The sequence below is a fragment of the Alosa sapidissima genome, chromosome 1 (genome assembly GCF_018492685.1).
Source record: "Alosa sapidissima isolate fAloSap1 chromosome 1, fAloSap1.pri, whole genome shotgun sequence".
Classification (NCBI taxonomy): Eukaryota; Metazoa; Chordata; class Actinopteri; order Clupeiformes; family Clupeidae; genus Alosa; species Alosa sapidissima.
Window position 1 is genome coordinate 21,581,252 of NC_055957.1, and position 27,925 is coordinate 21,609,176.

A 27,925-nucleotide genomic window follows, 5' to 3' on the forward strand; every position below is an offset into this window, starting at 1 on the left:
TTTTTGTTCAGTGAATCTTTTGTAAATTGCTTTACAATTACCGTCGGGCCCTCGTTGGCTGCCTTCATTATCGCCCTGCTTGCCACAGCTTGCAGCCATCACTCCTTCGTCTGCATGTTCTTTTAAAACGCACATCTTCTCTCGTTATCGGAGGCAGCCTCCCGATCATTTGTTCTGCTGCTGGCTTGTGCCTCCACATGCTCAACATGCTTGATTGCATTGCATTCTCCACATTTCTAATTGCATTGCATTCTCCACATTCTAATTTTCATGTACCACATCAACATTCTTGTTCAGTGAATCTTGTAAATTGGCCACCTTTGTTATCTCCCAGCTCGCCTCAGCTTGCCACCATTCACTCCTTCGTCTTCATTAACATTCCCTATAGAATTCTCAATATTTTTGACCTCTATGTGTCCAGTTACATAGTCTGTCTGTTCTTGGTCTTGGATTTTGTGAAATAAATTTCCAAACACTTATGCGACTTATAGTCTGATGCGACTTATATATGTTTTTTTTCCTCTTTGTCATATTTTTTGACTGATACGACTTATACTCCGGAGCGACTTATAGTCCGGAAAATACGGTAGTACCCGTCAGTCAAGGATGGAGGTCTGCACTCCCGCAGTAGACCTGCGGGACCTGCGGATCCCGACGCAAAAGAGTGCGGCGTGGGACAACTTTTGAAAGCTCTTTGCGGGAGCGGGCGGGATGAGAGAGGTGTGTTCGCGGGTGCGGGACAAACCGATAATTCACTGCACTCCCGCAAATTAAACATGTGCGTAAAATTAAATATGGAAATGATTAAAGTAGTGTTCATAACTATAGTTCAGCTGGATGTTCTGTTAGGCAGCATTAAAAAACGGGGTTTAAGCATAACTGAAGGATAGCAGGCCTATAGCCTATATTGTCGTTTACGTGGGTTCAATTTGTTCCTGCTGCTCATTGTCAAAACTCGAAATCGAAAGCATGACAGAGGAAGAGGGCACCAGGCTAGGCCTACTTCAGTTGTTAGCTTACATTTAGAACCAAGAAACTGACATCTGGAGTCTTTCTCAGGTGTGTGTGCTCCTTTCGTGAGACAGAAAGAAAAACTGAGTAGGCTATCCCTCCTGCATGCGGGCTTTAGCGGGCGGGAGCGGGACATCATGTTACAGATGCGGGCGGGAGCGGGACTAAAAATGACACATTAATGCGGGAGCGGGACAGAATATTGCGGGAGCGGCCGGGCGCGGGACTGAGAAATCAGTCCCGCGCAGACCTCTACAGCCAGGCCCAAGGGCTCAGGGGGCCCTGAAGCCCAAGTCTCTGTGTGAAGTCACTGCACCCCTCATATCTGAATAGGGCCCCTCAGTCAAATAACACGGGTTATGTCGTGTTGTTATGTTGCATCCAATGCAAGAAGACTTTCAAACAGGAGAGGAAGGGCTGTTTTATCTGGAGAGACACCTGTGTGCCCCTACAGACAGGCAGCTCATTAGCAATCAGTCAGTCTCAGCAAAGCTGCAGACAACAATGCCAAGGACACGCAGAGGGCCTAGTGGGCTGCAACAGCTGTGTTTGCATAGCAGCATGCAGTAGGAGTGTCTCATGACATAATACTATCATAATACCATCACACAAATTGAAACAAGCATTTTACTCACTTGATATTTTATGTAACAATTCACATGGAATTTTGACCAGACATGAGTCTGAACTGCAGAAAACCACACAGATGAAGTCACACACACACACACACACACATATATATATATATATATGGGGAGGAGCTAGGATAGCATGCAGTAGCCAGAAAAGTTGTGGGTTCAATTCTTGGCTTCCGCCATTGTGCATTTGAGCAAGGCACTTAACCCCAAACTCCTCCAGGGACAATAGACTTTGTAATATAATTTAAATATACAAGTCACTTTGGATAATAGTGCTAAATTAATAAATGTAAATGTAAATAAATGTAAATTTAGGTCTGGGAAGTCAGGGAAGATTGTAGGTCTAGTTATGAAACACTGTTTTCCTGATGTGCAAAATTATGAAAAGTCTGAAGGTTTTGCTCAATGTAATACATTTGCAAAAAAGTCTATAATACTAAAAATAGACACTTATTTTATAAAACCATGTAACTATTGACTATTAAAAATAGACCTTAAAAGTGGTTATTTGTAATATGCTAATGTTTTTAAAGCCAAATTGCTATTATTTAAAGACAGGTTGTAATAGCTAAGTGGGAATTTATACTCGAAAGGCAAATGTTATTGAAGACGTCATAAAGGAAGGCATCATGGTCTGAAACATTAATTAAGCAATATAGCACGAGTGAGTGGGGTTGGTCATGGATATTCCCACGGGTGTTGTTCGGCCGTAGCCACGAGGCCAGAGGCCGAGTGGCGCAGGCAACAACACCCGTGGGAATATCCATGACCAATCCCACGATCACGAGTCTGAAATATCTGAAATATTCACCCCAATATTGTTTAAAAATGTTAATTTAGACATCGTTCTTACGCATCAAAAAACAGTTCCCTTTTCAATAGACAGCGTCTTGGTTGCTAGGTAACCAACATCCCAGATCCCTCTTTACGGGTCTTTGTGGTTTACGTGTCTTCTTGAAAGAAATGTTGAAAGTCGGGCTGAAATCACATTCATATCTAGCTTTGCTGCATGCATGTTACAAGGACACTGGGCCATGTCATGTAAGGGACATGGTACTGCAAAAAACGGAAACATAGCCTACATTGCAGAACCACTCAACTTTATTAATTTATGGTGAATAAATGTTACACTACTGTGCACAGCCCCATATGTTTTTCTGACACGATGCTAGCACGTTAGCAGCGGTTAGCTAACTATGCTTACGTTGGTTATCTACAAGTCTCCACCAAGTGACAATCATATTATTGGCCCTACACAGTGCTGGCAATGCTGAGAACAGTTAGCATCCTCGTTTATCTTACTTACATTGAGTTAACTGTGTGGCTTAATCCACAGATGTGGTGAAGCACTGTTTCGTTATGGTTTGCTAAGGAGTAACCAATTGCTTAAAATAGTGGAGAGCTGGGATGAGAACATTGTGTCAAATCTTCGCATTGTATCGCGGAGTGATTTATTATTAGCAAGTCTGAGTTGAAATGTCCAGGGATATTCCAACTCATGGAACGTCTCTCGGCCAATCAGAAACAAATAAATAGTTCCATAGAACCCAATTGTTGTATAAGAGCATATTAACAACAAGAACATAATTTAACAATTATTTAGTTGAGGCATAACTTGGATGATTATTATAACAACGCATAACTATCCGAATTTTTTTTTATCACCAAATCCCTGAACTGTCCACGTTTGTGACAGACCAGTGCTAACGTTACCAGTTAGTCACGAGCAAAGAAACGAGTCAGAAAAGGAAAGAAAAGGTCACGAGTAGGCTATTTGTCATACTAGCCTACGTAGCATTCAGTAGCCTACACTAGCCTTACCATCCTTCATTTTTGGATCTGGTCTTCCTGCTTTGATCCTAACTTTTGCACTGTATTTGAATGTATAAAAGATGGACTTTGTCCTCTGATTCCATTGTACTGTTTATTTCAGGAGCAAAAAAACAAGCTTTCCGTTCAACACAAGATTCTTAGTTGTATGACTGCAGATAACGTTCTTGCTTCCTCCTGCTCATTAGTTCACCGTTGCCGCTATAAACAGCACCCCCTATCGCAATTGAAAATTACTGTATGGAGGAGCTACCTTCCTTGGCCATTGAAAACGACGTGATTCACGAGCCGCTGTGGTCCGAGGCGTTCATAATGGACTTCATTGCAATTTTTCTTGAGATTTTCACAAGTTTTGCCAGGTTTAGCCTCAGTTATGAATTAAAATGTGTTTAATGCAATAAATACAGTATAAACTGTAGAGATGCAACCTGCTCATTAAAATGATACAAATGGGATTTTTTTTTCCAGTTTCTTTTTTTCTTTTTCTCCCCCCGCCCCGTTGGCGGCCCTCAGTTCAATGTTGGGCTTCTGAATTGGCCCTCACCAATCAACACTTTGAGAACCCCTGATTTAAAGTGTTCAAATAGTAATATATTAACAGTAATTTATCAGAATAGTAATTCACTTTATATATTTTTTATTTTTCTCTGAAATTTTAGGGAGGGTGTTCCTCCCTTTCCTCAATGAAGGAGCCTCATATATATATATATGTATGTATATGTATAGCAGACACATAAAGTCACATATATTATAGTCATCATAAGTCAAGACAGTGGATTAGGAGTATTACTCTATGGCCTCTTCTCAAACCTCTATTTGCATACGGCCTCTCTCCTCAGTCCTTGGTCCTCCAGCTCGTGCCCCAGAAATCGTTCAAAGCCCGACGTCATTGAGGACATCTCATCTAATTGCAACCAGAGGAGGCAAGACTGAGGAAAGAGGAGGTGGAAGGCCCGATACGTGAGGAAACACAAGAGTATTCGTGCGAAACACAAGAGTTGTGCGATCGTCCAAGCTGCCAAGGTAAGAAGTTCCCTCCAACGTCTGGGATTTATTTACGTCAATAAATTAGATAGACCAAAAAAGGACCTTTATATGCTGGAATTATCACAAACTATCATGCAAACTTTTTTTAAAAGTTCATGCCTGTTTTGTTCACAAATTGTATAATAAGTATTCATTCATGTCTCGAAAACTATCAAACATTACCTCATTATCAGGGTCAAGTGGGAAGAGTCCATGTTCATATGACATTTTTAGGCTTTGGTATAAGCTCATATTCTTTGCAATTTGCGTGTCTGTTTATTCTAGCCTAAGAGGTGATGCGCCGCATCATCAGTAATTGAGGTCTCTTAAAAGTGATGCATGAGTGTGAGCAGGACATCTCATCTCTCATATCGGTCTCTCCTTCATTCCTCAATCCTCCTATTCCTTTTTCGTTTCCTTCACAAAATTAATTAGGAGGGGCTAGGACCGAAGGAAAAAAGGAAGGGAGGGAGGTAGGATAGACAAAAAGACAAATGCTAAGAGGCCTATACCAGTAACCTTAGATCAATACTGACTAGTTGTTTATTAAGGATTTACGAAAAACAAATTACTAAAGATGTAATAAATGTGCAAATATTGCCTATACAGACCTTATTGAGCACTAATACACATACTAGTTACATATCAAAGTCAAAGTCTGCTTTATTGTCAATTTCTTCACATGTCAAGACATACAAAGAGATCGAAATTGCATTTCCTACTATCCCACGGTGGAGACAAGACATATTTTACCTATTAGGTCCACAGACAAACATAACATTCAAGTAAACAATATAAAAGAGTAAAAATAAGAAGGCACATACAATGAAGAAATAAGAGCAGCAAAATTTGGTTGAAATTGTGCAATTGTGCATACAGTAGACAGTCAATATAATAGTGCAAAAGTCAGGCCAATAAATGGCTGAGGTAGTTTTGTTTGACCTAAGTATGCAAGTGGCATAGTGGTGCAAGTTATGTAAGAGCAGCAGAAGTGTGTCCAGAAGTGTTCAGGACAACAGGACAACAACAACAAGTTGCAAAGTGTGCAAGTGTACAAGTGGAGTAGTGCAAGTGGAGTAGTGCAAGGCAGCCATTGTGGGTCCAAAAGTCCAGGATGTTATGTAGCTGAGGGTGGAGGGGGGAGAGTGGGGAGAGAGTTCAGCATCCTAACAGCCTGGTGTATGAAGCTGTTGGTGAGTCTGGTGGTGTGGGAGCGCAGGCTTCTGTACCTCTTCCCAGAGGGCAGTAGATCAAACAAAGTGCATGTGAACGGGGTGACTTGCATCACTCACAATTGTGGTCGCCTTACGGGTGAGGTGGGAGGTGTAAATGTCCTTCAGGGAGGGGAGTGAAGCACCAATAATCCTTCCAGCTGTGTTCACTATGCGCTGCAGGGCTTTCCTGTTGTATTCAGTGCAGCTTCCGCCCCACACAGCGATACAGCTGGAGAGGATGCTCTCAATGGTGCCTCGGTAGAATGTGGTCATGATGGCTGGTGGAGCACTTGCTCGCCTGAGTTTCCGCAGGAAGTACATATTAATGGTTAGTGTTTGTTTCCAAAACTAAAGTGTAACCTTGTTAAGTTACCAGTCGTCTGGTCAATATGTCATGTGAAAAGCTGCACTGGAACAGTGTTTAATAATAATAAAAAATAATAATACTCTTTTTCCTGCTGTATTTTCAGAGCATACACTACAATCACATAAGAATCATCTAAATGCAGTACTGTTAATTCCCCCTGTGTGCTGTCTAGACCTTGGAAGATGGATATGTCCCCCACTGAAAACAGGGGGAATTTATAAAAGTACGATGTATTGCGACATCAAACGCAAGTCAAATTTGTAGTTTCTTATGTCTCATTCCATCGAACTACAGATCCGCTACCCGATCTGGCAAACTTACATAGTGCGGTTATAGCAATATACTTTTATACAGTAAATCATGCAACATATTCTACCTTGTCTGTGGACATTGTTATTTGCAAAGCCGATGCTGGATAAACAAATAGTGTGCGTGCGACAGAGGGAAAGTTCTTTGGTGTTGCTTTAACTCCAGGTATTTAGCCAAATACCAGCTATGCTAAGAAAAGAAAAGAAAAACAAAACAAGTAAAACCACTTCTAATGGAAAGGTTAAATTGTCTTTGGCACAGTATGTACCTATTATCAGAGGGATCATACATCACTCCTGTGCCTCTGACTTCAGCCCACCGAGGAAGCTATTATTGGCCAGAGTGAGGTGAAGGAGATGGAGCCTGTAGCGACTGGAAAGTGGGGATCTCTCTCCCCTCTGCCAAGAGCTGCTGCACTGGCTTTGTGTGCGGCAAGAGACCAGCAGCATGCACGCGCCATCAAGCCCTTCTCCTTCCCTCTCTCCATCCTTCTGCTTCTCATCATCTAATCGGTGTTAGTAAAAGAGCTCTCGTTACCTCTTGCTTCTATTCCACTCTTCTCGCTCATTCTTTGTGTGTGTGTGCGTGTGTGCATGTGTGTGTGTGTGTGCGTGCACCATTGCATCTTTTGTTGTTTCCTGTGCCACCGTCTCTCTGTGTCTGCATTTGTTTCATGCCCCACATCACACTCTGATCCTTTGGAGGATTATTGCTGAGTGTTATTAAGTGTTTGCGCCTGAAACGGAAGACACAATGCTCCGCCAACTGACTTGGACTTTCGCTCTGTTCTTCTGCACGAGTGTCATCTCTCATTGTATGGACTTTCCTCTCTTGGCGTTACCTTCCGAGTACCACTGTTGACCCTTGAGGATGGAACGCTGGATGACACAGGAAAACTCTCTCAGAAAAGTAGCTGCATCATAGCCAACACCATGAATGCATCTCATGTACAAAAACTTCGCCCCCATCACAGCAACCACTACCACCACCACCACCATCTCAGCCATCATGTCCTTCCACACCAGCACAAAAATGTCAGTTTGAATGGAGCTCTGGGGAATTCTGGCACTCAGGGTGATGGGTCCGGCTCGTCAGGCTGCTACGAGCAGCTGCTGGTCTCCACCGAAGTCTTCCTGGCGCTGGGCGTCCTCAGCCTGGCCGAGAACATCCTGGTGGTGGCGGCGGTGGTGAAGAACCGCAACCTGCATTCGCCCATGTACTTCTTCCTCTGCAGCCTGGCTGTGGCTGACATGCTTGTAAGCGTCTCCAACGCCACGGAGGCGGTCGTCATGGCGATGCTGACGGGTGGTGGCCTGCGGATGCGGGGCAGCCTTGTGGAGAGCATGGACAACCTGTTCGACTCCATGATCTGCACGTCGCTGCTGGCATCCATCTGGAGCCTGCTGGCGGTGGCAGTGGAATGCATGATTGTGATCTATGAAATGTCCTGTTGCTATGGATGATAACAGAGTTTGCTGAGCCTTGGCATGAGATGCGCCACAGTGATGGCTTAATGAAAAAAAAACAATGCTGTGCCCTTTCCCTTACAAACATCCCTTACTCGTGTGGAGTGTGAACACCTTTGTGACAAATGCACATAATATTTCCATACACACGCACACACAGAAATCAGTATAAATTCACAAATAGTGTACGCATAAAAGTCTTAAAAATGCTTACCACAATGAATATGATGTTGCACGCTATTTGCTATTACGCTAACATGCTATTTCAGCTCTGAGGGAAATCAACCCCCCTTCCCTCCCTAAGGGTTGTCCGACCTGTTTGAGAGCTGAACTGGGCTGGGCTGGTGCTCTTGGCCCTTCGCACAGCTGTCAGTTCCAGATGACTCCCACTTGTGGGGCCCATGCGCCTTACAACACCACCGCACAGCAGCCACAGCAATTTTGCTACTCCAGAGCTAACGTGCGATGCAACTTGCCATTAGGGGAGACCGGGGCTGGTTGGAACACTTTTCACTCTCGGTTATATTTCTCCCGTCTTACAATGTGTTAAAATGGTCAAATTGTGTTTAACTGAAAGCTTTGGATCTCAGGTAAATACTGTATATTCAATATCAACAAATGATCCCTTCTTTTGAGTTATATATGATTAAAGTGGGGTTGTGCACATGTGCCAACCTGCCCCAGGCATGTTATAGTCCTTTGCTGTACTCATTTTGCTTTTGCTTCAGTAGGACCACTGTCAAGACCAATTTGGTCCCTACCGATTTTTTTTTTTACTTCAAATGTTTAAAAATGTCTGAAATGCTTCCAAATGTAAAACTATGTTCAGTAATTACAATAACGATGTTAAAACAAAGATTGATGATGTTTTTATGTGTAAAATACACAGTTTATAAATTTGTCACAAAATAGCCATGGTAATGTATGTGCCAAAATCAGCGTACCAACCTGCCCCGCCCATATTAAAGCGATGGTTCGGAGAAATTTCACCCTAGGGTCCTTTGCACCATGACCCCGAGCCAAACACCCTCCCAGAACCTTTTTTCCCTTGGTCAAACCCTGGTCGAGTAGCCTGCAGGCGTAATGGAACCAACTTTTATCTCGTAAATTACCCCATTAATAATGCCCTGAATGGTACGAAACTTCTACAGTATGTTCTTTACTCATAAAACGAGGCATTGAAAAGTTTGTAGGTACACCAGGAGTTTATTTAAATAACACTTGCCTGATGGATGCTACTATACCGCTGCGTCGACGTTAGGGTGACCAGACGTCCTGAGCAATTCGGGACAGTCCCGAATTCTAAGCGTTTATCCCGAATCCCGAATCCGGCCCTAATTGTAAAAAAATTATACTCAATCAGAATACTGAGTAGTTATTTTCTGATAAACATTAAAAGCTGTCCGTAGAGAGGTTGAGTCGACTGCATGCAACCCCCGACGGCAGCTAAGTGTCTGGATGCAGCCCCGGCTACTTTGTTTATTTTTTGACGTTCTATAATTAGGCGTGAATATGCACTGATTTTAGCTCATTTTCATTCATTCCTTGACATGGCTGATGTACCGGAACCCCAACACGCTGCTAAAAAGCAAAAGCGTCTATGTAGGTACGGGGAGGAGTGGGTGGGGAGGTACCCGTGGATTGATAAAGTCTTAGCGACAAGATGAAAGCATTCTGCAAAGTGTGTAGAAGAGAGTTTGGTGTTTCTCACGGAGGGGAGGCAGATGTTAGCCTACATGCTAGCAACAAGCTACACTGTGCCAACACCGCGACAGTAAAGACCAACACGTTAGTCTCGTCCTTCTTTAAGAAGCAGGATGATTCCATGTACAATAAAATTGCTGCTGCTGAGCTGAGCAGTGATTAATTGGTCGCGTCATGTGTGCAAAAAAAAATATGTTGGAAGTTCGGCCTAATATCTGATGTTGATTTAACAATCTACTTAATCTAACAATTATTTTGTATTCTTACTTCATGACCCATAATTTTGGCAAGGCTTGTTATTAGCGTTAGGCTATCATCCTTATTCTGAAAGGTCTGATTTGCACTGTTACGCAGTCATTGTTTTTTATTTTTTTCCCACAATGACATTTTGAGTTCATGATTTCTCTGTTGTATTTTGAGGCAGACTTGATGTTTGAATAAAAATGTGTTTTGGTACAGGTTTGAAAATTCATTAACTCATTGAGTGCCAAAAACGTAATATTACGTTTTTCCTTCCCATGGGTTTAGTGCTAAAAACGTAATATTACGTTTTTAGCTTTTTTTTTAAAAACTAGACACTCTAACACACCTTATATGTGATTTTGGGAACTCTGTGAGTTGAAATATATGACGATCGAAAACTCATGAAAACGCACAATCTGGACATTTTATCTGGACATTTTATCATAACTCGGTTGCCGCTTTGGGTCGAATCAGTGACGCATGCACGCCAGGTCAAAACCAGGCCATTTTCGTGGGTCTATCACTAGGTGGCAGTCTCGCCAGGTCTCGCTGATCACTTCCCGGAAAGTTTACACAAAGTAACAGGCAACACTTCATATTTCATGAAAGACGTTATATCTCCATTTCTAGAAAAAAAACAGCAATTTTGATGAAAACTAGCCACTGTTTAGCTTGGGATTTCTCAGGAACAGAGGCGTGTAGAAATACACGGTTTGCACCCACCAAGAGCTTAAAGTCTCACCTTTTAATCGAGCCATTGTATGTGTTCATAGCTATAACACAGAATATGCTGTGGCTGTACAAAAATCATCAACAATGGTCTAGATTGCTGGCACTCTAGGACAAAGCTCCCGAAAACAGCTTGGCATTCAATGAGTTAAAAAAAAAAGCGGGGGAAAAAAAAGCGTCCCGAATTTCAGCCAATCTCATCTGGTCACCCTAGTCGACGTTACTTCCGTGTTTTGGGAAAAGCCCGTAAAAGTCCTGGCAGGAAGCATGCATAAGGATGTAGATCCAGGAATGCACTAATATTTTGTTTGTAGTACCAGTTTGCAACAATTATTAGTTAACACTAAGTTGTAAACACTTCGGAAAAAAATATATTAAAAACTGGATATACCAAAAAACTTTGATGTAATCGCTTCCTGCCAGGACTTTTACGGGCTTTTCCCAAATCACGAAAGTAATGTCGACGCAGCGGTATAGTAGCAGATAGTAGCATCCATCAGGCAAGTGTTATATAAACTCCTGGTGTACCTACAAACTTTTCAATGCCTCGTTTTATGAGTAAAGAACATACTGTAGAAGTTTCGTACCATTCAGGGCATTATTAGTGGGGTAATTTACGCAAGGGCGTAGGTTTGGTCTCAGCTTTGGTGGGGACACATCCCCAACTCCTGTTGTCACAATACCAACATTATTGTTTCAATACCAATACTAAGTGAAGAATCTCAATTTCGATACTTTTGCAATTTTTTAAAACTTGATTTGGTTTGTGTGATTTGTGAGATCATTCACATCAGTGGCAATCATAGAATTTGATTGACCCTCCACACACACACACACACACACAAACATACATAGAAAGTGATGGTTGTCATCAGTGTTGGGCAAGTTACTTCAAAATCGTAATGTATTAGGGCAATTCCATGCAAAGGTCATCCTTACCATGGAAAAAAAAACTTGTGCATACGCAAATAGAACCGTTGTTAAAATCTTCATTTAGGTCTATATTGTATTGTTTGTAACTGATCTGATTGAATTTGATGGAGAATGACACTCTTTTTACATCAAAAATATGGTGTGCAACCATACCAGAAAACACATTTTTCACATGGTAATATTATACATATTTAAAAAGTGGATGAATGGATCCCAGGTTCAAACAAATTGTGTCATTTGACAAATTCCACATTGACAAAGGAATGGTAGAGCAATGTCTATGCTCAGCTTGCCTTTAAGAGCACAACTCCTTACATTTGTAAGGCTTTTGTTTTTAAGTCAGCAAGTTCCATGGTCATGTCACATCCATAACGTTTTATAGGAAAAGTTTATGCTACACATACAGTGTTGATGCGACAATGTCCATAGTGTCTGTGCAAAGCTGATTTATATCAATGTAAAGTGTGATGACCAAATTGTGCCCCTTTCTTACTTTTAAAACCTTTAATGGTGCGTTATGGATGTGACGTTATGGATGTTACATAACGTGAAGACTGGAGACTTTATTATACCTCAAAGCCGATAAAACGTCTGTTCTGGTGGCATGTCAGTTTCAACGCATTTCACCATAGTGTTTACAGTTGACATTTCAAAGATTATTAGGTTGATCAAAACCACAGGGAGGCCTCGCCTAAGCATTGGCAAAACAAACATAATATTAAAATACCTCCAGTGATTAGCCTAGCCATAGCCTATTTTCAAGTGGCCTAACAACGAAAATCTGAGCGATTATCTTCCCGTAAGTGTCATACTGTTGTTGTACAGTAACTGGATTATTGTGTTAGCTGGTGAAGATGGCTGATTTTGCAGCTGGAGAACATAGCAACCTCCTTCTGTTGCAGATCTGTTCAGCCTGCCTTTCATGTCTGCTTAACACAGTTTAATTTTAAATGACGCGATATGCCAGCATTTGAAGTGTCAGGTCCTCTGTAGCTAATAACCACAGAGTAACATGAGTAACGACAGCAATTAACTAGATGTACCGCAAAGCGGTACAAAATATGTACACATGCGTGCGTGTCTGTGCATGTGCATGTGTGCGTGCATGTACTTTATGTGTGCAAATCACAAATGAGTGGGTATGGGTTAGGTTAATGTGGGCTCCTGAGACTACCATAAATATTTTGTCATCTTGGGTGCAACGGTTCAGGTAGGGCTAGTTATTTAGGGGAGTGGCCACCAAGTATCATGTTCCCTGGTGTTTCAGTAACCCGGGAATCACTGACCAAAATTGATGACGTTAAAAGAAAAAAAATAATTTCTTTTTTATATTTTAAATTAGGCTACTTGTTGTCCTGATTCTTCCTGTGGATCTTAGTGGGCACTGAGGAAGCAATAATTTCATCGCTAGTTTTTCATGATCACTATTTCAATTGTTTCATATCAAAATTCACTACTTAATTATGTGTTTTATGTAGTTTGTCGAGGACTGGTTCAGACACGTCACATGCATAACGTGAAACCGTCACATCCATAACGCCAGTTTTTCCTACATAATGCATTACAAAAATGATGCATAGTTTCAAAAACACACTTTTTGTGTTCATTCAAGTCTCCTTCATGCTACATATATCATAGTTTCGGCAGTTTCCTTCAAAATTCACAGAGTTTGTAGAAAACCTGTAATCTATCACAAAAGTGTGTCCATTTCATGTCACATCCATAACGCTGATAAAATGCCTTGTATTCTTAGGATGAAATTAATTATATGAAATTTGAGGATTTCTCAGTTTTCAGAGGACAGAGGTTGCATTAAAAGTTATGCAAATTAATTCACTGATACTAATTTTACCCCCACTTTAAGGCATTTTGTTTACCAATATGAGTCCAATTGTCACATCCATAACGCTGGAACTGCCCATTATGTATTACTCATTACTGTCATTTCAAAGTAATTTGTTACATTATAATATGTATCTGAATTGTAAGGCATAACACTACTATTGTATTACTTTTGAGTTACTTTCACCAAAATATCTAGAAATATGAATTTGGAATTCTAAATGCAGTTTATTATGCTCAATGCAGCTCATTGCACTTCTAATGGAGGGCGATGTGGTATAACCAACCGTATAACATAATGACTGAGCTAGGCTTAAGGTTAACAACAGTAGAATGCAATAGGCACAGTGATGGCTCATGATGCAATACAAGGAACAATCATAGCCAGAATTTTGTTAAAAGCAGACCAAAGGTCAAAGTCTGGTCAATTGTGATAGAAATGCTGTAACTTTAGGCTTAGGCCTACTCATTAAAATTAACAGAGAGCCCACTACCTGTATATTGCAACCCAAAACATAGACATGTCAAGATAGGCTACACAGTGCCGCTGCTGGCAATTTTGGTGCCCTAACTGGTGAAATACAGTATTAACCTAAGTATGTCATCATATGGCCAACTATAAAGATGTAATCTGCCTGTTCTCAGGGATGGGTAGTATTTTTGAAACATGTTATATGTATTTCAAATACAAAATAGTATTTTGTCAGTTTTATTTTATTGGGTTGAAGGAAATGGCTCTGTATTTTGTATCAAAATACTTTATTGCTGTGTATTTTTGTATTTTAAAAATACTGCAAAATACTATATGTGAAAAACACTAAAAAAAAAAAGTAGAAACTACACACAGGTGTAATGAATAATTGGTAATTAGGCAACAATGGTTAATGTTTATCGCAGCTAATGTGAGAACAGCTGTGTTCAACGACATTCACAGCTTTTCAGTGACGGCCTTTGCTGAAGCATCAGCTCTGGTCTGAAGTATAAATACTCTTTTGATCCCGTGAGGGAAATTTGGTCTCTGCATTTATCCCAATCTGTGAATTAGTTAAACACACTCAGCACACAGTAAACACACAGTGAGGTACACACTAATCACGGCGCAGTGAGCTGCCTGCAACAACAGCGGCGCTCGGGGAGCAGTGAGGGGTTAGGGGTTAGTGAAGTGCCCTTGCTCAAGGGCACTTCAGCCGTGCCTACTGGTCGGGGTTCGAACCGGCAACCCTCCGGTCACAAGTCCGAAGCGCTAACCAGTAGGCCACGGCTGCCCTGAAGCACTGGTGTGAAGTCGTACGCAAGTAAAGATGAGCAAGGTTACCTGTGATTTTGGCCTATTGATTATAATGTAGTTAATTGTAAGTATATTTAATCTCTGCATTTAAGAAAATATAATCTCTGCATTTATCCCAATCCGTGAATTAGTGAAACACTCAGCACACAGTGAGGTGAAGCACACACTAATCCAGGTGCAGTGAGCTGCCTGCAACAACAGCAGCAATGAGGGGTCGGGGTTCGAATCGGCAACCCTCCGGTTACAAGTCCGAAGCGCTAACCGGCCACGGCTGCCGAATTGAAAGCCCTGTCAGTCGTTTTGGATAAGCATCAGCTAGATGACTAAATGGAAATGTAAATTCTTGAATTATTCTTAATTCTGATCACACTTCATGAACTTGCATACGGTATACTATTTGGCATGACAAGCGTCCGAGTCTAAAGTCTTTTGAGTGGAGTCGAAGTCAAGTCTGAAGTCATTGTTTTTGCGACCTCATTGTTTTAGGCTATAGTGAAAAATTGTTTTCGCAAGTGCAAGGATATGTGAATTCAATTAATCATGTTTGCTATGTCATTAGATAAAATAAATGTTCAAAAAACTAACAAGTCAAAGAAAAGCTTTATGGGATGAGATCATAGAAGAAATATCTGGTGTCTCGCAATGTTTTTTAATTTCTATGGAAATGCACCTAGTTTATCTTTTATTTCTTTGCATTGTGCAGGCTACATTCACAAATAGCCTACACTGCAAGATTGGCAGCCTATGGTGACTTCTTTTCTGTGCTATAGCCTATGCGACTCTCCGTACGGCACACCCATATTCAACATGACTTAACTTTGGTTGAAAGATTACAGAAGCTACAGTAGGTCTAGCTGTGACAATATCCTGGGTAATCCTAACAGCTAATGTTATTTTACACAGTATGCTAAAATCCGAATTTGAAAACCTAGTCGCCAGTGTATGGCTAGTTTGCCATACTTAGTGTGCACGTTTTACTAAATTGTGTGCACGTTTTATTATAGGAAGGAAAACAGAACAGCTTTTATTAAATGCACAGGTTAACTAACCACAATCAGAAACAGGATATTTCAGTAACGCAACCCACACCTGTTACATGATCACGTTCACCATGTTATTTATGGAACTGAAATGTGATCATTTTATTTCCTTGATCCTTCTCCTGAGTGACCAAAGTCGCAAAAGCTCCCAATGCTTACATGATTTCATAGTGTGGATCAAATGTCACAGCAGCTCTCTGAGACAGCAGCACAGCAATTCAAGGATGTTCAGTAGACTCACCTCACTTCCTGCTCTTTGTGAAGTCTGGAGTCCTGGTGTGCAGACTGCACTTTATGCCTACTGTCGATGCCAGATCATACCTGTCAGATTTGTTGGCAGTTTGCCCTCACAAAATCAAATGATGATTGTATAATGTGGCCCGTGAGGATCCCAAAGGCAGGTATGCAATTTCCTTTTATTATTCTAAGACCATGAATAGTAAGTTGTCTTGGTCAGATGCCATGTGATGAGAATAGTGTCCATTTATATACTGCTGAGTTTGAGGGCAGTGCCTCTTATCTGCGGCCTGCAGCCATAAATTGGCCCTGCCCTAGTATCTCTGTTCATTTCCTCTGAAATGTTGTTTGTCCGGCTACTGACAACACACTAACATTTCCCTCAGGCATTTAAGAGTAAACAGTAGTGGCAACGCCTACAAAAAAATACATAAAAAAAGACATTGTTTCATGATGCGGTTAGAATAGGTTTGTAAAGGTTAGGTGAAGTAAATGTTGAAAATGTGCCCCAATCGAGAGATGCACTCTCTTCACAAAGTAGTCTGGAAACCAGGAAGTTTGGAAACCAGTCTAGTTCACCTACAATAATTTTGACAAATTAAATTTGCTCACCCCCCACACAGGGGTGTAACCAATGGCATATTAAACAGGACAAATATTTGTACGTACTATATACTATAAGTACTAGGGCCATTTTCAGAAATTATAAAATGTAATGGACTGAAACAGAAAACTGTAGCCTACTGTTCATGTTATATGTGAAATCAGCAGTCAACGTAGCCTATCATCAGTGAAGGCATAATTTCGGTTTACAATTAGTACTTTAAAACATCTCTTAATACAAGACAGGACTTTATTTGAATAGATTGAATTATTACGGTCTGAACGTGGCATTACGCTTTGCTGCTCTCACATTGGTATTTTACATTGGCATCATCCCTATCTTACAGTCTGGTCTTACAGCTTTTAGACCGTAGAGGATGCCTCATTATGACTGGTTGACATCGATGGAGTGACAGTGCTTGCAAGCTCCGTCTCTCCACCGATGCGGTGGGGTAGAATGGCAAGACCAAAGGCTGTGTGTGTACACAGGAGCAGTGATTACAGAGCCTCATTACAGAGATTAACACCGGGAGCAGCTCATTTACATGCCATCATGCAGATGGCATATACATACTCCCATGTGCTGATCTTCAATACCCAATGCCACACAAAAGACACAAACCAAAATAAAGCCATCCTTAGTGTCAGTGTCTCCAGGACAACAAACCGTGCTTCCACCTTTTAATTTAGGTGCAGTTGAACTCTTAGTGATAAATACATAATTTAATTCTGTATTAAATTTGCATACAAATCACCAGGGGCGCAGGAGATATTTTGAAAGTGAGGGGGACCAAATTGTGAACACAAACCCATAGTGAAATCAGATTTCCAGATATCGGATCGCCACCTCTGGCCCACTTTCGACCATCATATTTTAAACTTGCCAGAATATTACGATAATACCATTGATTGTTTTCAAAATATTGTTTGATTAAAATTGTCAAAACTGTGAGATGAGCACAATGCCAGATCTGCCCTCAGACCAGCTTCTTGCTATGTGCTATGTGCAATTCTACTAATTTGGGCCAATGGTAGAATACTCTAAAAGCAACATGATGTTGATATTTTATGAAGCCATGAATGAATCATCATGCCTATATGATCCAAACATAGACTACATGATCAAATAGCCTAGTTAGGCCTACAGTACCTAAATTGTCTGGTATAAACAAATCACAAAACAAAAACAAATCAACTCTCCACTATGTGTCTGCAGTTAATATTTATGCAATGTTAGAACATGTTGGCTTAACAAGTTACCAGTCTAGAACACACAGAAAATTGCAACAGAAAGTTGCCTTTATAATCAACTATTTGTTCCAACAGCATTTAAACAAAGCATTTATAAAATTGAAAAAATATATATATTACATAAGAAGTAAAATAAAATACTGTTACTGTAGTAACTGTACCACATTATCCCAAGCTTCAAAGAGCTCCCCATGTCTGTGACAGCCAGACGTGACACCGCTAAATTCTCAGCTTGTTTATACCCCACACTGAACGCGTAAGAAAGGCCCATCACTCTGGGGTGTGGTCACCTACTCTCTGGGATTTATGCACCAAGGTAACTGAAGTATCCAATTTGTGTCTTGAAATTATGTTTGAAATAAATGTCTTAGAACAAAAACTTTGGGTAGGCCTATATACTTGTATTTTATAGTTAGGCTAGTGAAAACGAGTTGATCAGTAGGCTAGTTGAGTTTGTTATCAATAAACATAACAGCTAATGTCATGTTGAGCAGGAGAGAGGCTACCATAAATCCTCAAATTATGCCCGGGATTGATTCTATTTATAGCCGGACACAGGGCTCGAATTATCTTTTTGTCTTTAAGGGAGTCTCTCTATCTCATAAAAAGTTGACACACCCCGCGCATAGCCTAACAAGGCGATACAATGAAATAGCATATAGGCGCAAGTGGCGCTTTTGCGCAGTAGCCTACAGTACATGCGCACGATAGGCCTAGGCTTTACCTTGACACAAGCATACAACAGACATAGATTTTTCATAGAAATTGATTACTTTTAATTCATTTCAACATATTATTGATTATAATAGTCCATATCTCAATTCAATTTCACAATACAAAGAAATAGACTAAACGATTTAGTCTGTGCCATTCTCAATTTCACAACGTAACTCATTTAAACCAGACCGTCTCAGATAGGCTATCCTCAGTGTCAAACACAATAATGCATGTAGTGTAACTTATACACAGGGGAAAAAGCACTAACTGGCAGAAATGAATAAAGCCAGCCAAACTATGTTATAGTAGGCTAATGTGTTGAACCGTGGAAAATTAATAGACGAACAATTTTGGAGTTTGCACTGAGATATTGTCGGGTAGCCATTGAATATTCCGACATCAGAGATTGCTAACAGGTGTTTCAAAATAGCTGGGAACTTTCCGGAGCTCTGAATGGCAGAGGATAGCTAGATCATCAGACAACACAATCATTGTAGGCTGCATTATGGGCCATAATGTATGGCTTTGTCAATCAACATAGAATTGGTAAAGCGCAAGTTCAACAGCAAACAGGACTTTTCAGCACGTATCAAACCACGTAACGCCTATTCAAACCAGTGAACGCCTATGCAAATAGACAAAACACTCACATCAAAGCAGGGTGACTTCTTCAGATTTGCGAGTGCTGTCAAATCGATACGGTTTGCTCATATAGTCTAGTGGTGTGGTGGTGAAGGGTCATGCTGCGTTCAAGAGCGTAGTGTCTACGTCCCGTAGTAGCCTATATTTTAATTTAACGTCTTTAATGGTAAAAGATCGCACAGGGATGGATAATGAGCGGTTTAAGATTAAATTACAATGCCAAACACCTTCAGATATGAGAGACCCCCTCAGGTTTTTGACTTTGTTGCTTTCATGGGAGCCAGTCGTCACTCTATGGGAGCTCGGCTCCCTCTGGCTCCCACGTCATTCGAGCCCTGGCCGGACAAATAAAGGCAGGTTCCCATATTTGCCTATACCACCAGCAATTGCCATCAGTCCACCAGCACTAGAAGACATTGCTTCGATTTAAGTCAATGAAATAACACCTCTTCTTAATATTTTATTATATTGTTGGTTGGATTAATAAAGTCGTTTTCCTACCATGGGTCTCCAACACACGTTCTCAAGCTCATTGTCTTGCCGCCCCTTTCGAGCTAATTGCCAGAGGCTGAAGCCTACTACATTTAATTGTTGCGTGACTCAAGGCATTCCAGCCTACGAATTTAATAAAAAGTAGCCTACTAAATCATGCATAATTAAACAATAACTCAATTTAGGCTACTTGGCTACGCAACAAGGTTTCTATTACAGCACAACCCCTATTCAATGAATGGCTACCTTGTCTCGCAATAAACAGCGGTGGAAATCCCGACACTTTTTCAACTGCATGAAACATAACTGTGAACCATCAAATATCTCCCAGAGTTCAGTGCCCATCAGTCCCAACATTTAGCAATATAATCAAACAGTCCAAAAGTAAATTAGATCCCAAACCAAACCGAAAATGTTATGCTTTTGATGGCCTACCAGTATGCCGCTCCAAACGAAAAGCATCTCTAATGATGGTTGTTAGTAGACAAACTGGCTTCAGATATCCAACAGAGTGAATATGAGATTGTGCAGTCTTACAGTACTGTAGATGGCTGTGGTTAGTGATGTGATGCTGTTAATGGGGAGTTTTACATAGTTAGCGCAAACCCTAGAGGTTATTATTTATTTAGCGTATATAAGGCTTTTTTTCCTTATCAAAAGTGAGGGGGACAACGGCTGTCTCTTCAGCACTGAGTGGGACACATCCCCCACGTCCCCCGCCCGTGCCTCCTGCAAATTACTGTTAGCTCTCATTCCAAAAAAGTGAATATACAATGAGAAAAACTGGACATGGTCGTTTATTCACACACCTATGCAAATTCTAGTCTATTGTTCATTACTCCTGTCTCGTGGTACATCAGTATGCACTCTCAGGCTCATTTTTAAAGCAAACTATGATCATTTTTCAAGAAAAGTCTGTGGCTCTGAAAGCAAGTGAGAAGACAGAAGGGGACAGAAAAAACAACTCTAGACACAGGTGAAAAATGAGCTTTTCCCTCAAGTGGTTTGTAAGGAGCTGCTGGCTGCTGCTGCTGCTGCTGCTGCTGACTCATAGTCTTTAAACACAGCCAGTGAGCCATACAGCTGCTCCAGGATCTCCAGCATCCTACTCTGAATAGAGTCCACTTGCTCTGTCGGGCAGTAATCATCCAAACTGGACCTGAAATTGGAAGCATTTAATGGTGATTGGATGTGCGGTTAGAATATAGGCTGTATTATCACATAACACAAAGCTCTCTATACTCCACGCTGCTGTTGCTGCCGCGCCGGCCTTGTGTACTGGCCCCTGAAAGAAACTGAAGTTGATTTAAGAAGAAAGGGTAGAAGCAAGTGAATTTGATTTAAGGAGAGGGAGAAGACACTGTGCAGAATTGAAAGAAGCTCATTTTTCTAGAGTGAGGCTCATTTTCTGAAGGAGAGTCGAGTTCCTGCTCTGTGCTGTTACCGAGTTAATGAAGGGCAGCCATCTGCTCAGCATTCCACCGCAGAGAGTCAGGCCTCCTCTGAGTCCCAATATATCACTTAGTAATGAAACAACATGCTCTGGAGCACATTATACTCCAGGAAGCTTAACATCAGTCAATATCTGTATTGAATGGACATTTCACCATTTATCAATCTTTCAATCTCACGTCTTACATGTAAGATTATTGACCTGATTATTTCTACTATGTGTTTGCTTATTAACAACACCTGGCTTTTATATGGCTTTTTTAGTCTGTGGTACTGCATGTCAGTGTGGGTTAGTCTGTGGTACAGCATGTCGGTGTGGGTTAGTCTGTGGTACTGCACCTGGACATGGTGACGAGAGTGGGCTTGGGTAGGGCCTTCAGGAAGAGCTCCACGGCAAGCAGCAGCTGCTGGATCTCCCCGTCACTGCTGACGTGGTGGGGCAGCTCCGACAAGTCACAGGTCTGCCCAGCCTGGTGCACCTGCAGGAGGTTCCAACAGCATCAGACATCACCGAGAGGCCAGAGCTAGAGGACTAGCGGCAACTACCAAATTGCTGATGAGGGAAACGTTATAACTAAAGTGAACAGCGGCAATTACCATTTCATAGTCCGGGGACTCCATTCGGCTCTTAAGACTACTCACAAGTTGCACTAAAGGGCCCATTCTGAAATCAGAGAGAACAAAGCCGTGCTGTTTTATGAGTAAGCTACACCAGGGGAGAGTGTCAGCTAAGACTGCAGCTGATCCTGAAACAGATATAACCACTGGCACACATCAAAGCATGAACAAAGAGAACAAAGCATGAATACAAATACAAAGGAGGACTTGACATAGAATACAAACTGTGTGGCACATGGAAAATAACACAATTGTAACAAGCAGGCTACACCAGGCTAGTAACTGAAGCGATCTGTTCACGGAGCTTACTCTTATGCTGTACCTGAAGCGATCTGTTCACGGAGCTTACTCTTCACAACAATTGCTGAAACAATTAGCTTCCACAATAATCAATGGAACTGGCCCCACCAGACGGGAAACCGGTCTTCTAAAACTATTTCTACGCTCTGCGAACGAAGCGCTTCAATTGCGCACCCAATGTAGCGCTACTGTAAGACATAAGATTAGTTCACATAAAGTGACAGTATTGCAATGTTACATATTACTACATCTCTACAAATAACTGACATGTGCAAGGAGACAGGAGACTGACAGACAGACAGGTAGATCCCGATGGAAATTTATGACCCTCAATTATTTTAGAGTTGAGAGCATCTCTAGCCATGCACCACCAGCTATACCTCGGAGACAAGAAATACTATTTACTGACTGGCTGGCAAACTTTACAGTAGGGGATATGAGCCACTGGGCTTTCTTTTGAGGAATGCCTATGTGTTCTCTATGTAACTATCCACATTGCCAATCATGAAAATTTGACAAAAAATGTTCATCTTTTTTTATTTTAATCTTCGAAATAAGAGTACAATTTCAATTTATTGTTCTTCCTCTTAAGTTTCCATCACAATCATCCCATAGCCCCAAATCTCCACTGTACTCAGAAGATGAGGCTGTTGAGTAACTTGGCATACACATGTGTTTTGTTGCTTCATTATACTGTACATCCTCTGCTGTGTAGGTTTCACACAACTATGCTTGCTGCATTAAAGGTGCTCTTAGCGATGTTGGGTAACGTCACTTCTGTTGACATTCAAACAAAACAGAGCTAGCTCGCTACACCCTCCCCCTCCCTCCCGTGCTCTTCTTTTATAACGCCCAGCTGGTGTGCTCCACTAATTTCTATACTGTGTGAAATTTTTCCCTATGAATGTGTCCTACCACATTTAGAAACCACTATTTGCAGTGTCTCTCAATCTTTCATCTTGCTCCAAGTTTTTTTTCAGCACACAATCAGACACGGCCCCTGCTGCTCAAGCAATGCTGTCCAGCAGACAGGTCTTTGGACTTTAGCATTTGAGGGCATGCAAAGCCATGTTTACCCGGGGTTAGCAGCCCAGCGTTCCACCGTCTCCTGGCCGTCGTCCTCCAACAGATCAGCGAAGGCTGCCTCCAGATCCTCCAGCTGACGCGTACGTCTGTCCACACACTCACACAGCTCCTCCTGCGGAGGGGCGGAACAGACACCTGACCACCAGCACAGAGTAAACACACAAACAATCTCACCGAAAAAATAAATTGGGTCTTTCATGCGATTTTTTCAGTAACTCAATTTTGCATTCACAAGACTAGCATGTGCTTTGTGATTGAAGTAGTTATATGTATTGGATATGGCTTATTATGTTTATACAACCAGTGAATCATCACACAATAAACCACTCTGCAAGTGTGCCGATGACGACTGCGAAGGACAAGGTTCTTGTATTCCTGATGGTTTGATACACTGATAATCTAATATTTCAAAAGGATCTGACCAACCCTTTTGATGGACACCTCAGGCGGGAGTCTCCCTACAGCTATGCAGCGATCATTAATATGGTTTTCAGCAGGTATACATATTTCACACAATGTCCTTGCACTTGAACTCCTTTTACCTCATTCAGATCCTCACCAGGTTTTCGGAAACCGTATAGCTCCTGCAGAAGCACATACTCTTCCTGTGAAGAATAATAAACAGTACAGAGTTGGGTCAGTTCTATATATTATTGGTGAGGAATGGTGTTAAGATTCAGTATCACTACTTTATATAGACCCTTTCAATTGGATAAACAAACAAAGGTGTTCCTAGGGCATTTACTGTGGCAAAGAAAACAACACTGAGCTAATGTAATCTTGGGGACAAACTCACTTAGTGCTGCTCTAGTAAAAAAAGGAACACAATCATGCTGGTGTTGTGTCTGAGTCCTTAAAGCCACCTTGCATACAGGAGGTGGACATCTGAAGAGAACTAATGTTTAAGGCATTTCTTAATCAGTTTTATCAATCTGTCTGTTATTATTTCTACACAGGTATTGTTTCAGTTTTATTTCTTTATGTCTTCACGGTCACTGCGTTTTTTTCCCTTTGGTAAATGTTGTCTTGTGTCTTTCTGTGTGCTGCCTTCTTGGCCAGGGCCCACTTAAAAAAAGACATATCAATCTCAATGTGTAATTTTTCCTCTGGTTAAATAAAGGTTAACATAAAAAAAGTGTCCGAGTCCTCAAAGCCACCCTGCTTACAGGGATCGACATCTCAAGAGAACTAAACAAAATGAAAGTTTTACATTTTGGGTCACAATACCTCCAAATGAGTGTTTCCCGGAACCAACACTAATTTTGTAATGTGTAATAATTATTTTAATAGATCTGTTTCTTCCTTTTCATCTAATGATAGTGCCATTTGAAAAAAAAAACCCTGTGCCATAGTTATAAAAGTATTTTATCAGAACCCTATGCCAGGATAAAGGCCTGGCCACTTTCACACATGCTCAGCTAAAAGATTAATCAAATTCTTATCACAGAGTGCAGACCTCATCACTCCACTGATACAAATGATCCTTCAGCTGACAGGCGGATTACTGAATTAGGCAAACAATTTAGTTTCTTACTTAGAGAGACTGCCAAGTTGCCAATAGTTTGATGACACTAGTGAAACGACTGTGCACTGATCAGATTGTTCGGGGACAGTTATAATTTGGGGCTGGTATCTGTTTAAAGGCTATATGGCAATGTACAATACAGGAGATTCACTGTAGCCTACACTCTCTCCACATCCTCAACATTTAATTTGGAAAAAAAGGAACCAGTGTCTGTGTGTTTTTTTTTTTTTTAATTTATGACGCGATTTTGAATTGCTGTAGACATGGACTGAATGTCATCCTTCTCTTTTTGTAAGTCATTAGGATAAAAACCTAATGTGATGGACCGACTATACATACTGCAGGACTGCAACTTCAGGACTGCAACTACAACTGTTTACCTGTGTATAAATCTCCTTGAAAGGATTCTTGCATGAGAAAAAGTCAAGGTCAATGTCAAGGATATACGAATCAGACTGCCCAATCATTGACAGCAGACTGTTCACAATTGTGTCTGTTGAGCCATCACCATTCTGGCCGCTGGGCTCTGCTGTCTGAGCTTTGTTTTCAGGGACAACCCTGTCCCCCAGTGGATCTGATGAGGAGTTACAGGCGTCCTTGTTCTCCTTACAGTCACCTGTTCTTAATTGCTTGGCAGAAGTTATTCTCGTGGTGTCATCATCAAGCTTATAAGTATGGTCCGTAACAGGGTCCACTTTGATGACACTGAGGTGGAGAGGCTTGGGGTTTTCCAGTTGACTGTGAGGGACGTACAAGGCATCGCTCAGGAAGTAGTCATCTGTGCTGGTAAGTCTGTAAGATGCACACAGGAGGCTGATTTAGGCTTATGCCTGAGTTTAAAAACAATTTTCCAACATGGGATACCATACATAAAATGTCAAGTTAAATACTATACTGTGTATACACAGTATATACAGTACAGTATACTGTACACTACAGCATTGAAAACAGGGTAGTTGAAAACCATTATCTATTGCATACATATCAAGTAGGCCTAGCATGCAAACTCATTCAATCCAGGGCCTATCTATATTCCATGACTAAGGATTGTGTTGAAATTGTTCCGAGGTAGCCTAATGACCTGATTGTAGTTGTGGATGAGTCTCGTCCTACAAACATAGAATGCTCTCCTTCTTTGATCTGCTGGGCCCAATATGGATGTAGCCAAGCAACATGAGATATATGTCCAGCATACACCATCGGCATAATCCAGTTCTCAATGCTCAGCTCACTGTATAGGAAGAGTTTTGTGTGATGATGATCATAAGCATTGCCTATCAGCCATTCAAATGTACACTCGAGCAAATTAAACATCAACAATCAAAGCAACATAAGGAAATTTAGTTTGCACAAAATTTGAGTTGTGCTTAAAATTCAACACGTTAGAGGTTACTTTTTAAAATGCAATTCCACAGCACAACATTTGACACTTGGGATTATAAAGGCCTACACTGAGTGTTCAGTTGTCTCACCTCAACAAAGTGTCTTTGTCGAACACAGTATCCGCTGGCATGTTCACGGCGATTAAAAGGTCTGGGTGCGAGTCCAGGTGAACCATTTTCACATTTTTCATTGGAAGGTGTCTTGAACCAATAGCACGGTATATATGACGCACTACCTGTAAATACACATAGGAATAGAACTGAACTTCACGTTAAAAAATCCTGCATGATGTCAGAATGTAAACTTGAGTGGGTAGCTGGGAAAAGGACTGCACTCTGCTTGATGTACGCTACTATATTTAGTAGGCTCGTCCTTCCAGGTCTAACGTTATGGCAACTTGTAATACTACACTAGGCCTCCTACGCTTAGTTTGTAAATCAGTTTACTTACATCGTTGTGGTCTTCCACAATCCAGACAGGCAAGTCTGAATAAATACGTTTCATTGTGCGTCTAACGATACTCATGTTCAACACGAGAGAGAAAAAAGACAACTAAACAGCTCTTTTGTCTCTACGTTAGCCTACATTTAGGCTAGTTTACCGCGAAGAGGTGCAACAAACGCAAAACACATTGGAGAAACTGGCTTACACCCACTAAATGCTGTATTGGGATACACTTTACCACTGTACACCAAAACACGCTCAAACCTAGCGGTAACTTGCTTGTACTGAGTGTCCGGCACTTATTTTGGCTCGTGTGGAAACATTGAGATTTCCATACTCATGCCCTCGGAGACGTCATTATCGACACCTGTTAGCCTATAATGTAATCCTCCTGAGCTATCAAATAAACAAAATAATTGATTACTAATCGAGTACCCCTACATTTCCGGTTGCTGAACAAAGCGAGCTGTTCACACAATCGGTGTCAGATAGTCAAGGCTCCAGAGGCTAGGCAAGACACAAGAGCTAAGCTGAGAATATGTAGGCCTAAGTAGAACTAGCTACTGTATCTGTTTTGTGTTTCTGAAGTCATTTAGGAAAAAAGATTAAGGCACCCCTCACGAAAGTAACTGTTAATAAACAGTTTTTGAGTGTCAAAACATCTGTTTTTGAAGAATCCTTTGCTGCTGATATGCAGGAATGTAATAGGCCTAGGCCTATAAGCTTATTTTGGAAATGAAAAAAAAAAAAATGCATTGCAATATTGTAGGCTACTAGCCTAAAATGCTAGCCTAGAAATCTAGACGTACCCTAGCGGCGGCAAATTAATTTGCTCAGCCTGTACGTCTAGTACCAAACCATAGGGATTTCTATTGGCTGACGCCGTGGACGTCATTCAGTCACAGCGCTCTATTTTGTTAGAGAGTCTTAAGGCGGGCTTAACAGGATAACGACAGTCCTGCGACAACTTTGGAGGAGTTGGACTAGTGCTTTTCTTTGAAAGTTGAACAACACAATGCACTTAAGTCATTCCTTTCGAAGAAGGATGTATTTGCCGTTTTGCCGACCGGATACGGATATGGTCGTAGCGCTGGCCTATTGCATGCCTAGGCAGTTTGAAAGACAATTCTCTGCCCGCCCCTTGGATTAAGCGAGGTGAATGGTTCGATTCCAGACTAGACATTTCAATGATATAGGATGGCCCGCCAGGCTACTAAAATGCAGTATTTGGAACACAAAACTGCACTGTACTTCATTATACTTCAGGAAAAAACGTTAGACTTATTTCTCTCTCTCTCTCTCTCTCTCTGTGATATCATTTGCAAGCCACTGCAGGGGCTAAATTAAGAAATTGATTTCAGTCCTTTTGCGACTTTCTTCATTATATATGCTACACAAAGTACAGTTTCTCTCTGTAATAATAACTTCAGTCAAAGTTGAAAGTGTTGAAAGAGTTGAAACTGACACTATGCTCCGACAGAACAACATAAATCAGCAGGCTTTAGAAAAAGAAAAAAAAACTGCACCCGGTTCTT

The 27,925-nt window shown here is 41.2% G+C and overlaps 3 protein-coding genes across 5 annotated transcripts in view; 1 reads left to right on the plus strand and 2 right to left on the minus strand.

Moving 5' to 3' along the window:
* Positions 1 to 16,547, minus strand: part of gad3 (glutamate decarboxylase 3) — a 31,378-nt gene extending 14,831 nt beyond the window's left edge. The window contains exon 1 of one of the 3 annotated variants that reach the window (XM_042058671.1): positions 15,882 to 16,547. Coding sequence is in view for 2 of the 3 variants with exons in the window: in XM_042058591.1 (XP_041914525.1) it covers positions 3,471 to 3,480 (10 nt within the window). In the remaining variant the exon portion in view is untranslated. Of the gene's footprint in view, positions 1 to 3,470; positions 3,721 to 15,881 lie in introns of those variants that run through there. The other 2 variants (XM_042058591.1, XM_042058524.1) reach the window with 2 other exon arrangements.
* On the plus strand, positions 7,328 to 7,965 carry mc4r (melanocortin 4 receptor). Its single transcript, XM_042096480.1, has one exon. It carries the CDS (start codon positions 7,328 to 7,330, stop codon positions 7,856 to 7,858), a length of 531 nt encoding a protein of 176 aa, XP_041952414.1. The 3' UTR covers positions 7,859 to 7,965.
* Positions 16,548 to 20,363: 3,816 nt separating the features above from the next.
* On the minus strand, positions 20,364 to 27,079 carry c1h5orf22 (chromosome 1 C5orf22 homolog). Its single transcript, XM_042107861.1, has 9 exons — positions 26,397 to 27,079; positions 26,036 to 26,181; positions 25,645 to 25,794; positions 24,944 to 25,355; positions 23,581 to 23,643; positions 23,029 to 23,150; positions 21,632 to 21,698; positions 21,374 to 21,513; positions 20,364 to 20,741 (listed from the first exon to the last, which is right to left on the minus strand). Exons 1-9 carry the CDS (start codon positions 26,469 to 26,471, stop codon positions 20,579 to 20,581), a joined length of 1,338 nt encoding a protein of 445 aa, XP_041963795.1. The 5' UTR covers positions 26,472 to 27,079; the 3' UTR covers positions 20,364 to 20,578.
* Between the last annotated feature and the right edge of the window lie 846 nt (positions 27,080 to 27,925).

Excerpts from the sequence above, each read along its gene's own strand:
- mc4r (XM_042096480.1), top strand. The coding sequence starts at position 7,328 with ATGAATGCATCTCATGTACAAAAACTTCGCCCCCATCACAGCAACCAC.
- c1h5orf22 (XM_042107861.1), bottom strand. The coding sequence starts at position 26,471 with ATGAGTATCGTTAGACGCACAATGAAACGTATTTATTCAGACTTGCCT. Across the intron at positions 26,182-26,396 it reads TTGTGGAAGACCACAACGAT|GTAGTGCGTCATATATACCG; the intron begins GTAAGTAAACTG and ends GTGTATTTACAG. Across the intron at positions 25,356-25,644 it reads TCATCCACAACTACAATCAG|ACTTACCAGCACAGATGACT; the intron begins GTCATTAGGCTA and ends TGCATCTTACAG.